Source organism: Sus scrofa, chromosome X (assembly GCF_000003025.6).
Source record: "Sus scrofa isolate TJ Tabasco breed Duroc chromosome X, Sscrofa11.1, whole genome shotgun sequence".
In the NCBI taxonomy this organism is placed as follows: domain Eukaryota; kingdom Metazoa; phylum Chordata; class Mammalia; order Artiodactyla; family Suidae; genus Sus; species Sus scrofa.
The window spans coordinates 48167715-48182023 of record NC_010461.5 but is presented as its reverse complement, the minus strand read 5'-3'; the positions used below and the strand labels follow the sequence as shown (position 1 = coordinate 48182023).

At 37.2% G+C, this 14309-nt stretch overlaps 1 protein-coding gene across 1 annotated transcript; it reads right to left on the bottom strand.

Annotated features, from left to right (window-relative positions):
• Positions 918-7706, bottom strand: FOXR2 (forkhead box R2). The gene is made up of 2 exons (XM_021080155.1): positions 7647-7706; positions 918-4060 (listed from the first exon to the last, which is right to left on the bottom strand). The coding sequence occupies exon 2, from the start codon at positions 3535-3537 to the stop codon at positions 2590-2592; it is 948 nt and encodes a 315-aa protein (XP_020935814.1). The 5' UTR covers positions 3538-4060; positions 7647-7706; the 3' UTR covers positions 918-2589.

Genomic DNA, 14309 nt, shown 5'->3' with positions numbered 1-14309 from the left:
GGAGAAAATTGATCACTAGTGTCCTTCAAACTGCTCTCACTCATCAAGTATGTGATATTGAAGCATATTTAGCAGTGGGGATAACAGTTAAAAGACAGTTTGCCTACTGATACAGAAGAACCATGGGTTCTTGAAGAATTAGAGAAAGGGAGATTTGATAGATAAATCTGATAGAAAACCTCATACTGTGTTTAAAGAGGATGAAATCTCTTCAAAGAAGGAAGGCAGAGAAAAGAGGCATGTCACTTAAAATAACTGACTTTCTTATTCAGACAATTCTTAACTGAGGCAGGGTACAGGATCAATTGATGACATTAGCTTAGATGAACATAATCCTGTGCCAACCGTATATTTCTCTCATTCTGCTCAACCCAAAAGTTTGAGTTCAAATAAATACACGAAAAAAATATCACTTACAAATTAAGTGAGAAGGCAGCCACAAGCAAGCACAAGGGAAATAATATGTGTATTAACTGTATACCAGGTCTGATCAATATCAAAAGTACCTACTGACATTTACAAAGCTTTCATTTATGTTCACCATTCCCTCCAAACTGATTTTGAAGCCTCCCAAAGGGAAGAAAAGTAATAGCCCTGTTGCCAGTTCACTGCTGGCATCAATGAACAAAGAAGAACCTCTGGAGTGCAGTAGCCATCAATAAGTTACTTGAAGTACAAGAATATTGGTGAAAACGAAAAGCAGGAGCAAGAAACTTATCCAGAGATTACCTGGATCAGCTGAGATAACTGAAAAGTGAAGCATCATGCCCAGCCACTGCTTTTTCCAACTAGAGCAGAAAGAAGGTTCAGGAAAAATTGAATAGTTTTTCAAAGCTCAAGATACAAGTTGTAGCAGAAATTTAAGGTTCAATTCTGAAAATGAAAGTCTTATTAGAAATGTAGTTGGTGATAAAAACTAGTCTTAATTTTACAACAGGCTCTTTTATTTGTGTTAATTTTGAAAAAATGAGAAGCAAATGTTGAATACTTATAAACAGAAAAGTTTATTAATTCCAAGGTATTCTATTAACTTTGTTGGCCTTATGATACAGAAGTAGCATCTACAATTATTTTCTCAAGGAATATTGTTTGAATGTTGATTTTGCAACTCAACCTTAATTTAATACTGTTTTATATAAGCTATAATAGACTACTATGAAAAAAATGTAAACTTTTCAATTGATTTACAACTATATTGAATTGCTTTTGTATTTTACAGGTGTTTTAAAATTCCCATTATTGAAGACTTTGCAACTAAATGCATTTAAAAATCTATTTTCTCCTGGATATCTCTTTAACAATACGCTAATATAAAAGGCAGAAAACAATGCTTATATCTGATAAATGAAACTTTATTTGTATGGAAAAGATGTAAAAAAGAATTTTGAAATTAGAAAACCAAATACTGAAATGTTTATTACTGTTTGTTTTCATTTTTAGTAAATACCGATATCTCCCAGTTCCTAGTAGCCCACACAAATCAAACACTTAAGAAGTACAGGAAAGGCCTCTTGCCTATCATTCTTGCAACTCCTGTCCCTAATATAACTAAACCACAAAGAACTTCCTGCCATCCCCCCAAAACTGCATTTTCTTTGTTTACACTGTTGCTGTTATAATGTCTTTTCTCCAGTTTATAGGCTCATCAAATCCCTATTTATTCATCAAAACTAGCTCAAAAGACATTTCCTTTAAAATGCCATTCCTAGGAAAAAATATCTCCCCATTTCCACAGCAACCTTTGCACATCTGTTTCACCACATTTGTATTACAAATATCTGTTTATATGTTTGTCTCCCACTAAACTGTCACCATTTTATCCTCAGAAATTAAGATGGACCTTGACACATTAGTATTTCCACAATAAAAGTTTGATAAATGAAAGAATGGAAAGCAAAGTTTTGTAATCAAAAGCCTTAGACTTAATATAGGCTCAATTCAAAGGCTTTCAACATCCAAACTAAAAGTAGCTGCTTGGAATTATTTTCAGTACTGGAAGTAGATGGAAGCAGAATAAGGCTGAGAAGTCCAGGATCAAAAAGAGAAAAGTGAGGCCCTGAAGTGTAAAATGGTCACTGAAAAAGGATACAAAACTGATGAATGGTAGAAGGGGGACATTTGAATCTTCAGGCTTTGAACATCAATCCCAGTTCTCTTTATACATATACATCTTCACATGGCATTTGAAGCTCTCCAAAACCTGGCTCTATCCTGTATTTTATGCTTTAAAGTCCACCATTTGCTTTTATGTGTGAGCATACTCTCCAATAAACAGACTTCCTTTTCTCATTAAATATGCCCTTCTCTCCTTCACTTCCATGCTATTATTTCCAGGATTTCCTACCTGTGCTCAAATTGCAGAACAATTGCCACCATCCTTTTGCAACTTTCCATGCTTTTGCACCTGGATTTAAGTGCTATCTCCTCTGTATCCACCTCTCATTTTATTTAATACCATTCTCATAGCAGTCGTTAAATACAGGTTTGGCACCTGCCAGGTGGTGTAGGCTTATGAATTAATGATGGCCAATGAGGGCATGGGTAGGCACAGTAAGGAGGACAGTGTTCCAGAAAGGGAGTAGTGGTAGTTCAAAGGCCAAAAAGGGAGGTCATCACATCTGGCTGGCTCATGCACTGTTGGATGCTCTCCCTACGAGCGGAGGCTAAGGCACGAGTCTCCTCTTGAAAGCGGCGGTGTCCCTCCTCAGTAAGCCTCCAGAGGCCAGACCTTGGCTTTGCATTGGCCCCATCTGGAAGGCTGACTGGCACCTTCTCAAAGCTGCCCAGGAAGCAGAGGTTGTGTCGGATGGTGTTCTTCCAGCCATCAGGAGCTGTCCAGAAAAAAGGGAAATGCTGTTGTGTGAAACTGTAGATCTCTTGCACATTGAGGCCACAGGGAGGGCTGTTTCTTAGTGCCAGGGCAATTAGGTGACTGTAATTGAGGGGGGGGCGGGGCCAAGATTTCCTCTCTTGGCTGTCGCCTTGCCATAGCTTCTGGCTATGGAAGCATTCTTTGTTTGGAGATTTGAGGGCCACAGAAGAGTTGTTATCTTGTTCCCCAGTCTCCTCTTCTGTGAGCTCCCAGTCACTGGGGGAAGAGGTGAGCCGCTTTTGTGGGGGAGATTGCTTGCCGGAGGAAGATGGCAGGGACTCCATCACTATGGCCTCTGAGCAGTTAGACTCTTCATCCTTTGGGAGGAGCTGAGGGGAAGGAAATATGCTTGCCACATTCTTTCTTTTACTGGGCTTTGAGGCTTCCTGGCTGCCAAAGGGGCACACAATGTTGGGATTCACCCACATCCACAGGTTGGGTTCAGAGTTAGGACCATCTTTGCCAGGACTGGGTCTTTTCTCTTGAGGTACCTTTGGGGACTCCATTACTCGCAGTCTGTATTTGGCAAGATTCTGCTCAGCTAAGGGGCATTGGTCTGTGGTGCATGGCAGGAAGAACTCATTTCCCATGTCCCAGTCCAGCAGCCCTGGGACTTGGCCATGGAGACTGTACCAAAAGTCAGGATTTTTTAGTTTTAGGTCCATCTTTAGTTGAAAGACAGGTGGGACGAGATTTCCAAAAGGACAGAGATCTCTGAGGCACTTCTCAAAGCCCTTGTTGGGGCACCGGTTTTGCTGCAGTATATCTCACCAAGACAGCTTATTAAAAAGCAGATAGAAGTACTGGAAAAGGGTGCACCAATGCCCTACTGATTAATGGTCAGACCTAGAGAAACCTCAGTGTTCTGGAATAGAATTCAAAGAAGTAACTAAAAAGAGCTTTTTAGCACAAAAGCTTGAGGTGGAATTCCTGCGCTTTCATTGGCAGCAGGGAGCCCCCATGCGAGGACCTACAAATTTTGAATTATATGCAAACTATGGTGACTTGCATAACAAGTGCTTGTCTGGCATATCTTTCAACTCTTGCTCAGTTCATTTAATGAAGGAACAAACGTGCACAGATGACATTATATTTTGAGTCATTCTTAAATACTTTAAAAAATAATTTTAAAGTGCCTTTTGTCAAGTACTTTCACATAGATGATCTCAAATGATTCTCATGACAGCCCTGTAAGTTAATGTAGTAGGTATTATTAACCTCATGTTACAGATAATGGAACTGAGATCTACATAATAATTAAGATTATATATCTAAGTAAGTAGCAGAACTAGATCCACAGCCCAGGTCTTCTGATCCTTTCCTTACATCCACTGCCTCTTGATCACATTTAACATACTATATAAAGGAGGCAGCAATATGTGTAACCTGAGTTTTAGAGTAATATGGTATCTATCAGAAGATGATCTCTGTTAGTCAATCCCTGCTAGAAACAAACTGTGTTACTTTCAATCATGTTCTTGGAACTAGCTGGCTTCCCTCTCTCAGGTCACCTTCTCAGAACTGAGTTCTAAACTGTACTCTGAAGACAGCAGGCCCCAAATTTAACTATGACATACAAGTTCTTGAAAGCTACAGAGTTTGACTTTCCAGTAAGTTCATCACAAAGGCATTCTTAGGAAAAACAAAATGGGAAGATTTAATTTAATTTAGTTTGCACAATATCCATCTATAAAGTATGTGATTTCATTAAAACCATTGCATAGAACTATACTTCAAAAATATCCAGAAAATATCAATGGGAGTTATTGGGGACACACACTAATCACCCCATTGTTCCTTCCCCACTCTTTTCCTCTTTCTCCTAAAATCATACCCCATGCAAAGTGACCTTTCTGGTGTATAAATATGAAAATTAATAATAATATCAAATGTTAATATTATTGATTGCTCTAAGCACCACACATGACTTAACTCATTAATCCTTAAAACAACCCTATGACATAAGTGATCTTGTTATTCTCCCTTTATAAAGGAAACGATATAAGGCAAAAAAGAAGCCTAACACATAGATAGTAAAAGTCAGGGCTGAGTTTCAAATCCAAGCAGCTTGGCAGTGCTTTTACTCACTATACTATAATCTCTTCTGTTTTTCTACTATAACATAAAATCCTATGACTTAATGCAACAAAAATGTCCTCCAGAATTCCACTTCCGTTTAGCTTTCCAGGCTAATGTACCACTTCAGCTTCCTTGCTTCATAGTCACCTCCTGGAAACACTGAACTTCTGGGATTTTCACCACACCTCCCCCCATTTTTTGTCTATGTCCCTTTGCTCAAATTGCCACCTCTACTTGTAATGGTCTACTCCCAATTGCCTTGGCTTGGCTGACCCCTACTCATCTTTTAAAACTCAAAGAAGCTTTCTCTAATAAAAATGTTGTGCCCATACCCACATAGGGAATTAATGGATCCCCTCCACAGTTGGGAACTGACAATAGCAGAAACACAGAAATATTCAGCTTATTAATGATAACCCCAAAGGCCCTGGCAGCATTTTAGCTCTTAGCAGTTTTTAATTCCATAAGCAGGGGCTTTAGTGTTGTAAATTTCTCTCCCTACCATGGAACACAGTCCAATCTTTAGGGATTGGCTAGTAAAAGCAGGTCATCACTATGTTTTATTTCTTTGAGCCTTGTTAAAACATTTAATATGTAGATACTGAGCATCTACCATGTTACAAGCAGTAAGTAACAGGTCTGGCAGAAGAGTAAGACCCAACTCAAGAGTATTTCACAGCTAAATAGAAGAATGCAGACAAGTAAAGAGAAAAATAAAACACAATGTGATGAGTGCTAGACACTATGCTAAGAGAGCACAGAGAGAGAAAACCTAACCCAAACTATAGGAATTAAAAGGCACCCCATAGGAGGAACTGTTTGAACTAAGTCTTAACAGGTATGTTATACAAAGACAAAGGGAATAGGGTAGCACATGGCAACCAAGTATTTGATACGTGTTTCTTCAGTATATTCCAATAAAAGAGGCAGGAGCATTTTGTACATGCTCTGGAAAAACAGTTAAACTCATATTTGTGGGTATGCTGTTTTCCAGAATCCCATCCACCCCAAACGTTAATAGAGGCAAAAATGTTAGTAACTGATAAAGCCACAACAAAAGCAAGGTAGGATATAATGACATAAGCTAAGCTGGAAAAAGTGATGGGGACTCATAATGATCTTTAGAGATATATTTTCCAGAGTGTGAATGTTCATACTTGTGTTCTTTCTAACTCTAGCTCTTTCTCTTGCACTCTCTCTCTCTCTCATGTACATGAATGCATACACATATATTCATCGCCAACAAGAGCAACAGCAGTAGAAGTAGCACTTTTAGCTGCTATCAATTTTCAAAAGCATTCCTGTGCCCAGACTTTGGAAGAAATGGTAAGGAGAGTAGTTTATACATTTGGGGAGGCAGTAAAAAATCAGATATGTCTAATAAGTAAATCTTCTTGTGGAGTTCCTATTGTGGCAAAGCAGAAACAAATCCGACTAGCAACCATGAGGTTGCGGGTTCGATCCCTGGTCTCACTCAGTGGGTTAAGGATCCGGCATTGCCATGAGCTGTGGTGTAGGTCGCAGACATGGCTCGAATCTGGCATTGCTGTGGTTGTGGTGTAGGCTGGTAGCTGTAGCTCTGACTTGACCCCCTAGCCTGGGAACCTCCATATGCTGTGGGTGCGGCCCTAAAAAAAAAAGCAGAAAAAAATTTAAAAATCCTCTTGTTACAAACAAGAATACCTTCAAGCACATCAGGAGCAGTGTTAAAAGGATGGACGGTCAACTTCAAGGGGCTCCTGCTATCAAACTGCAAATTTTTGATGCATATATTATGATAAATTTAAACTAGTTTAGTCTATAAAGGGTTATGAGTACATAACAATACCCAAAATTTTAAGAAGTAATTCTAATAAAAAAGAGCAAATTCCATGGGTTATTTAAGTTTTCTTGCTTTTACAAAAGAAACTCTGAAACATGCATGCATGTTTTTCTTTTCATTGTAAGTGTATGTCTATTTATAAAATATAAATATGTACCTTTTTATTGGTGGATAAACAGGAAAGAATACATGAGAAACAATGAGAAAGCCATATGTTGTTCTAGAAAAACAGATACCATACCAATGGGTACTGTGTTTACTTGTATACTGCCAGAGCTGTTTTCCAAATTATGCACCCTGGTCCTAGGACTGTGTGCTAATAGGAAGTTTCTCTTTTGAATTCGCACAGAGGAGCCATCCAGTCACCATGTGCCTACAAATTATATCCTGTCAAAGACAACATCTTTTTTCTAATTCACATATAGACAAGCAGCCATGTACACCAAGAACTAGTAAAATAGATAAGCACTGATGGTCAAACATAATAATAGGTCCAATAGGATGTTGCAAGATGATTAACAACATAAAGAAGAGAAGTACCTGGGAAGACTCAATCCTTCCTAGGAGATGAAACCTCTAGAAAGCCTCACTAATTATAATAAAATACAAATAAAAATATATAAATCTTAATAATACCAAGAGACTAAAATACAGCATGCAAACATTAAAGAATGCTTCATATTGCTAAAAGACAAATCACCTCCCAAAATAACTCTAGTTGACATAGAATTAGAAGTAGCATGAAATATCAACTGAAACATTATTATTAAAAGGATCTTAGTCAATGCCCCATGGTTAAAATTGCCTTGAACTACTCAAATATGTCCTATAATTCCCCCAAATAATCCATTAGTTGATAATTCACATTGTTACCTCAGTTTGTCTGAGATGGTACTTCTCTTTTCCTCTCAGTTGGGTAATATTACGGAAATCCTATAAAAATGTAAAAAGAGTAAAATTCTGGGAAGACATTAAAAGAAGTGTAACAACCTAAAAAAGGAAAAAAACGTAAGGGCAGAAATAAAGAGGAAACAAATTAAACCCATGGTGGTCATACTTTAGAAAAAGCTTAAATATAAGATCACAAATGTATTTGTAACCATTATATTTGTGTAGGTTTCAAATGCTATTCAAACAGAAGTGTTTAAAAAAAAGCCATGTAAAATTTGTAATTGCAGCTTAAAACTTTTAGGAAATTGAATTCATCAAATTGACAGTCAACAATTTAGATGGTCAATATAATGTTAAAAGTTTTATTTATTAGCTATTTTAATTTAACAAAATATAGCAGGAAACAAAGCACAAACAGTAGCGAATATTCCTCTGTATAGAAGTTGCTGGCCACTAAAGAATTTATGGAAGATTTTATTATTTTAACACTATTTTTATTAGCTTCTCATTCTATCAATCAGATTAACTTTTCAAGCTCATGGAGACCTCACTGTCCTCACATGAACCAAAACAACAGAGTACAATTTTGGACATTTTAAGTTTAAAGTAGCTGGGCTTATCCATGCAGTAAACTTTAGTAGGCTGTTGAAACAGTCTACTGCCAACTGACTCACAGGCTTATCTCTGTTACACCTTACTGAGCTGCAGTTTCCTCACTTATAAAATAAGGATAATAAAAATTCTACCTAAACAAGTTATTGAGAATGTCAAATGACATAGTGTATATCATTAATTAATGTATAATGTACATCAAGACCTAGTTTACAGTTTGACACTTAATAAATTCCATAAATGTAAACTTTATGTTATTATTTTTAAGGGGGACATGGTTCTTAAACATGGATATATCACTCCAGAAATCATACTGAAAAATAAACAAGATTTATATTAATGACTGAATATGGAATGCTTACTTAATTTAGCAATCTTGAGATTAGATTTTAATTATTAGTTTTGGAGATGTAATCTGAGCTTAAAAATCTCCATCCAACAAAACTTGGAGCCTTATTTAATTGCAAAGCTTTGAGATACCTGAACTTGTGGAAGCAAAGCACCTCTTTATTGGAACACTTTTTTTCCCAAGTGTTCTGAGACAATTCGAAAGCCAATAGCTTCTTGTTCATTGCCACTTACTGTTTTTTTCCTTTCCAAGGGTTCAACCTCAAGTGCCTGGGCAGGGGAAGGGAACTTTCTAAAAGACAAAATACAACATAAAAACATATAGCAGCCTTGTCAAGATAGCTACATCTTGGGATGAGTTTCACACAGTTTAATACAAAGTTCTTCCTAATGCAAAAGATTTTAACAGGGATTAAGTGATTTATGAAGAGCATTAAGTTAGGATCTTAAGTACAGTACATGTTTCACACCACATCAGCTGTTTTTTTGATATACTCAAGAGGACAACTCACCAACATACATATATTAAACACACACTGTAGCCAGGTCAACATGACACAGTGATTTCACAAATTTTGTTAACCCTCTACTCTTTACTTTTATAGACACTTTACTCTTAAACTATATAGAGACAGACCATAAATGACAGTTAAGCTCAAATACAAGAAAAATATCTCTAAGATCCCACTGTGGTGCAGTGAGTTAATGAGCTGGCTTGTCTCCATGGAGGCACCAGCTCCATCCTGGGCCCAGTGCAGTGAGTTAATTATTAGTTTGGGATCCAGTGTAGCTGCAGCTGTGGCATAAGTCACAGCTCTGACTAGGATTCAACCCCTGATCTGGGAACTTCTATATGCCATGGGGGCAGCTGAAAAAGAAAAAAAAAAAAAGACAGAAAAATACCTCATTAGATTAGAAACACAAAATAATGAATGGAACGCAGTCACTGGCTTGCTTGCTACGGTTTATCAAGCAGGAACTGGAAGTCAGGAATTTGATTCTTTGAGGGAATAGAAACCAAAATTCAGGGACTAAACTACCCCAGATTGTGAAAAGAAGCTAAAAAATATCACTGTCAAACTTTGGCAAACTGCACAACTTAGAAAGAAGAAAGTTAAAGACTAAACCTTGCAGCCATACGCTGAGTCAAATTGCTCACTAGCTATTGTAAATCATTCAATTGGCTCTCCTGGACCTGTGGTATCATCATGAGGCAATAATTTGGAACTGCCATTCTGGGATCTGATAGTGGATTCAAACCTGGAGGGCTTGGAGGAGGCATCCCCAAAATTCTTGATAGGGATGGGTCACTGGGTTAATGAATATAGGAAGATGAGAGGTAGAGAACAAAATGTTCCACTCAACTTAAGCTGAAAACCAAAATCCCCAAATACATGAAGAAATTTAATAGCAAGAAAAATTAACAGCCAGATCTTTAATTCACTTGAGACAGCAACAGCATTATGGAATGATCTGGAAAATAAAGTACATATGTTTAGTATACTTACAGAGATAAAGAGTCAACATATTAAAAATGCATACAATGACGGGAACTAGAAGAGATAAAAAGGAAGCAATTAAAAAATCTGGAAATAAATATGTCACTGAAAATTTAAATATGCAATAAATGAGACAAATTCAACTGGACACGGCCAAAGAGCAAACTGGTGAATTGGAAGACACAGTAGTAAAGAACTCACCCAACATGCAGCAGATAGTAATAAAAATATAAAATACAAAAAAAATAGTTGAGACATGGAAGATACATTCATCTATTTCATCTAATAGAAAGTTCAAAAGAATATGAAGAGAACAATAAAGAATCCATAACTGAAAAGAAGTTACTAATTACTTCCTAGATTTAAAGAAAGACATGAGTTCTCAGATCAAAAGTCCACTGAGCAGGATAAATAAAAATCAACCCACTCCTAGACACACTGAATAAAACATCATAACATCAAGATTAAAGTGCCAGGAAAGGTGGATGTTTAATACAATGGCAGTGTTGCCAAGTCAGGTACTTGTGGGGGTGTGCTGGCCTTCAGAATCTCTGAGAACCAACTAGTACCTTCTGCCCTTGCCATAGGAAAGAATCTTCTCTCATTATTTCCAAGATTATTTCATATGCAATATGAGACACTCAAACTTGGTTCCATAGCCACTGGGATACAGACTTCAGAGGTGTGTATGCCTAGCAATAGAGAAGAAAATTACCTCCTACTGTCCTTCAGCTATTAGAAAGTTGCATATATTGATGCTCATACAAGCTGTACTGGAAGTATGCTACTCACTGAAGCTAAGACTTTACTTAATAAAGCCAGAATGGAGACACAGAATCACTTGTTCACTTACAAAAAGATAATGACACTGGAGAATATAGCCTAGTTTGAGTCAAGCCTGCATGTCAAATTTGGAGAAGATGCAGATCCAGATGCCGTATTTCATTCCTTTTCTTCATACAGAATCTCTGGGACCTTTGTACAGTTTAATGGTTGAGCAGTTGGCTCTGCCTCAAAGGATCTTGAGAGCTCCTTGCAGGAAGTTTACCACAAGGTAGTGAAGCCTTCTCAGTTTTTTTTTGAGAAGTAATTTATGTAGATTAAAATGCATAAGTTGAACATATTTATTCAATATGATCAATTTTGACAATTATATACACCCATGTGTACATCACCCAAAACAACATGGAACATTTCTGTTACCCCAGAGGGTCTCCTTATCCCCTTTCCAGTCAATCTTCACTCACCCTTGCAAATACTGTTTTCTATCACTATAGATTAGTTGTGCCTGTATTTTTACTTTGCGTAAAAAGAGCTAGACAGTCATCATAATAAATAATGATAAATCAACAATCTTAAAAACCATTAGAGGGAAGAAAATGCTTCCTTCTAAAGGAAGATCAACTAGTCTGAGGACAAGCAATAACAAATGCTAGAAATATTTACATATGATGAAGTAACACTGTGAAGCTGGATCTTTGTACCCAAATAATACCACATATTTATGAGAGCAAAATAGAGACATTTTCAATATTAGTTAGAGTTAACCACCTACATACTGGCATTACATATGCAAGTAAACAATGTATTTTCTTTTCTTTTTTTGGCAGGGAGGGGGCACACCTGTGGTATATGGAAGTTCCCAGGGTGGGGTCAAATTGGAGCTGCAGCTGCTGGCCTACACTACAGCCAAAGCAACATCAGATCTGAGCTGCATCTGTGACCTATGCTGCAGCTTGCAGTAATGCCAGATCCTTAACCAAATGAGCGAGGCTAGGGATTAAACCCACATCCTCACGGATACTATGTTCGATTCTTAACGCACTGAGCCACAATGGCAACTCCAGCAATGTATTTTAATTTATTTTATATTTTTTATATAATGATTTTTATTTTTTTCATTATAGCTGGTTTACAGTGTTCTGCCAATATTCTACTGTACGATATGGTGACCCAGTTACACATACAGGTATAGATTCTTTTTTCTCACCTTATCATGCTCCATCATAAGTGACTAGACATAGTTCCCAGTGCTACACAGCAGGATCTCATTGCTTATCCATTCCAAAGGCAATAGTCTGCATCTATTAACCCCAAGTTCCCAATCCATCCCACTCCCTCCCCCTCCTCCTTGGCAACCACAAGTCTATTCTCCAAGTCCATGATTTTCTTTTCTGTGGAAAGGTTCATTCAACAATGTATTTTAGGAGTTCCCATCATGGCGCAGCAGAAAAGAATCCTACAAGGAACCATGAGGTTGTGGGTTTGATCCCTGGCCTCGCTCAGTGGGTTAAGGATCCAGCATTACCGTGAGACTACGGTGTAGATCACAGACACGGCTCGGATCTGGAATTGTTGTGGCTGTGGCATAAGTCGGCGGCTGCAGCTCCAATTCGACCCCTAGCCTGGGAACCTCCATATGCCATGGGTTTGACCCTAAAAAGACAAAAGAAAAAAATGTATTTTAGAAATAAGAGGAGTAAAGCCAGAGAGAAATTATAAGGAAAATAAAGAATCAATGACAAGCAAAGAAAGTGATAACTGATAAACTATGTTTAATATGACTATAAAATTATAATAATATTTTTTTTTGCTTAAAATAGCAAACTAAAACTCCATCCAAATATAATAAGGGGTTCAATGGGTAATTCAAGCACACTAAAGCCTTTGCCATAATTAAGAGGACAGAAATGCTGGATAACCAAAGAATTTCCTAAAACATTTTATAAATACATATACAACATATACATATATATTTAAGGACAAACAGTAAGAATATAATTTACAGCATCAGAGGTCATCTATCTGCTGAATTAGTGACAAAGAAGCTAGGAAAGATGATGTTAAATTGAAAGCAAACTAAAAAAGAAATATATGAGTCAGAATACATCAATAAGAATAGTAATTATAAATAAACTATCCTCACCTAACAAAGATTACTATAATAGTTTTTTTAATAATCTAGTTATATGTTTATTTTTGTTTTTGTTGTCATTACTCTAGGAGGTGGATCTGAGATGATATTGCTATGGTTTATGTCGGAGAGTGTTTGACCTATGTTTCCTCTAAGATTTTTATAGTGTCCAGTCTTATATTTAGGTCTTTAGTCCATTTTGAGTTTATTTTTGTGTATGGTGTTAGGAAGTCTTCAAATTTCATTCTTTACATGTGGCTGTCCAGTTTTCCCAGCACCACTTATTGAAGGGGCTGTCTTTTCTCCATTGTATAGTCTTGCCTCCTATCCACCTCATAGAGTAATGACAACAAAGACAAAAAAAAAAAGGGACTTAATTAAACTTAAAAGTTTCTGCACAGCAAAGGAAACCCTAAACAAAACAAAAAGACAACACACAGAATGGGAGAACATCTTTGCAAAGCGACCAACAAGGGATTAATCTCCAAAATGTATAAACACCTTCTGCAGCTCAATACCAAAAAAACAAACAACCCCATCAAAAAATGGGCAGAAGATCTAAACAGACAATTCTCAAAGAATACATACAGATGGCCCCCAAACACATGAAAAAATGTTCAACATCACTCATTATTAGAGAAATGCAAATCAAAACCACTGTGAGGTACCACCTTACACCAGCCAGAATGGCCATCATCAAAAAGTCTACAAACAATACATGCTGGAGAGGTTGTGGAGAACAGGGAACCCTATTACACTGCTGATGGGAATGTAAATTGATGCAACCACTGTGTAAAACAGTATGGAGATTCCTCAGAAAACTAAAAATAGAATTACCATTTGATCCAGCAATCCCACTCCTGGGCATCTATCCAGAGAAAACCATGACTCAAAAAGGTACACGTACTCCAATGTTCATTGTAGCACTCTATACAATAGCCAAGACATGGAAGCAACCTAAATGCCCATCGACAGAGCAGTGGATCAAGAAGGTGTGGTACATATACACAACGGAATATTACTCAGCCATTAAAAGGAAAGAAATAATGACATTCAAAGCAACAAGGATGGACCTAGAAATTATCATGCTAAGTGAAGTAGTCAGACAGTGAGATACCAACATCATATGCTATCACCTACACATGGAATCTTAAAAAAGAACACAATGATCTTATTTGAAGAACAGATACTGACTCACAGAACTTTGAAAAACTTACGGTTTCCAAATGAAACAGGTTGGGGAGCGGGGGGATGCACTAGGGGTTTGGGATG

Excerpts from the sequence above, each read along its gene's own strand:
- FOXR2 (XM_021080155.1), bottom strand. The coding sequence starts at position 3,537 with ATGGACCTAAAACTAAAAAATCCTGACTTTTGGTACAGTCTCCATGGC.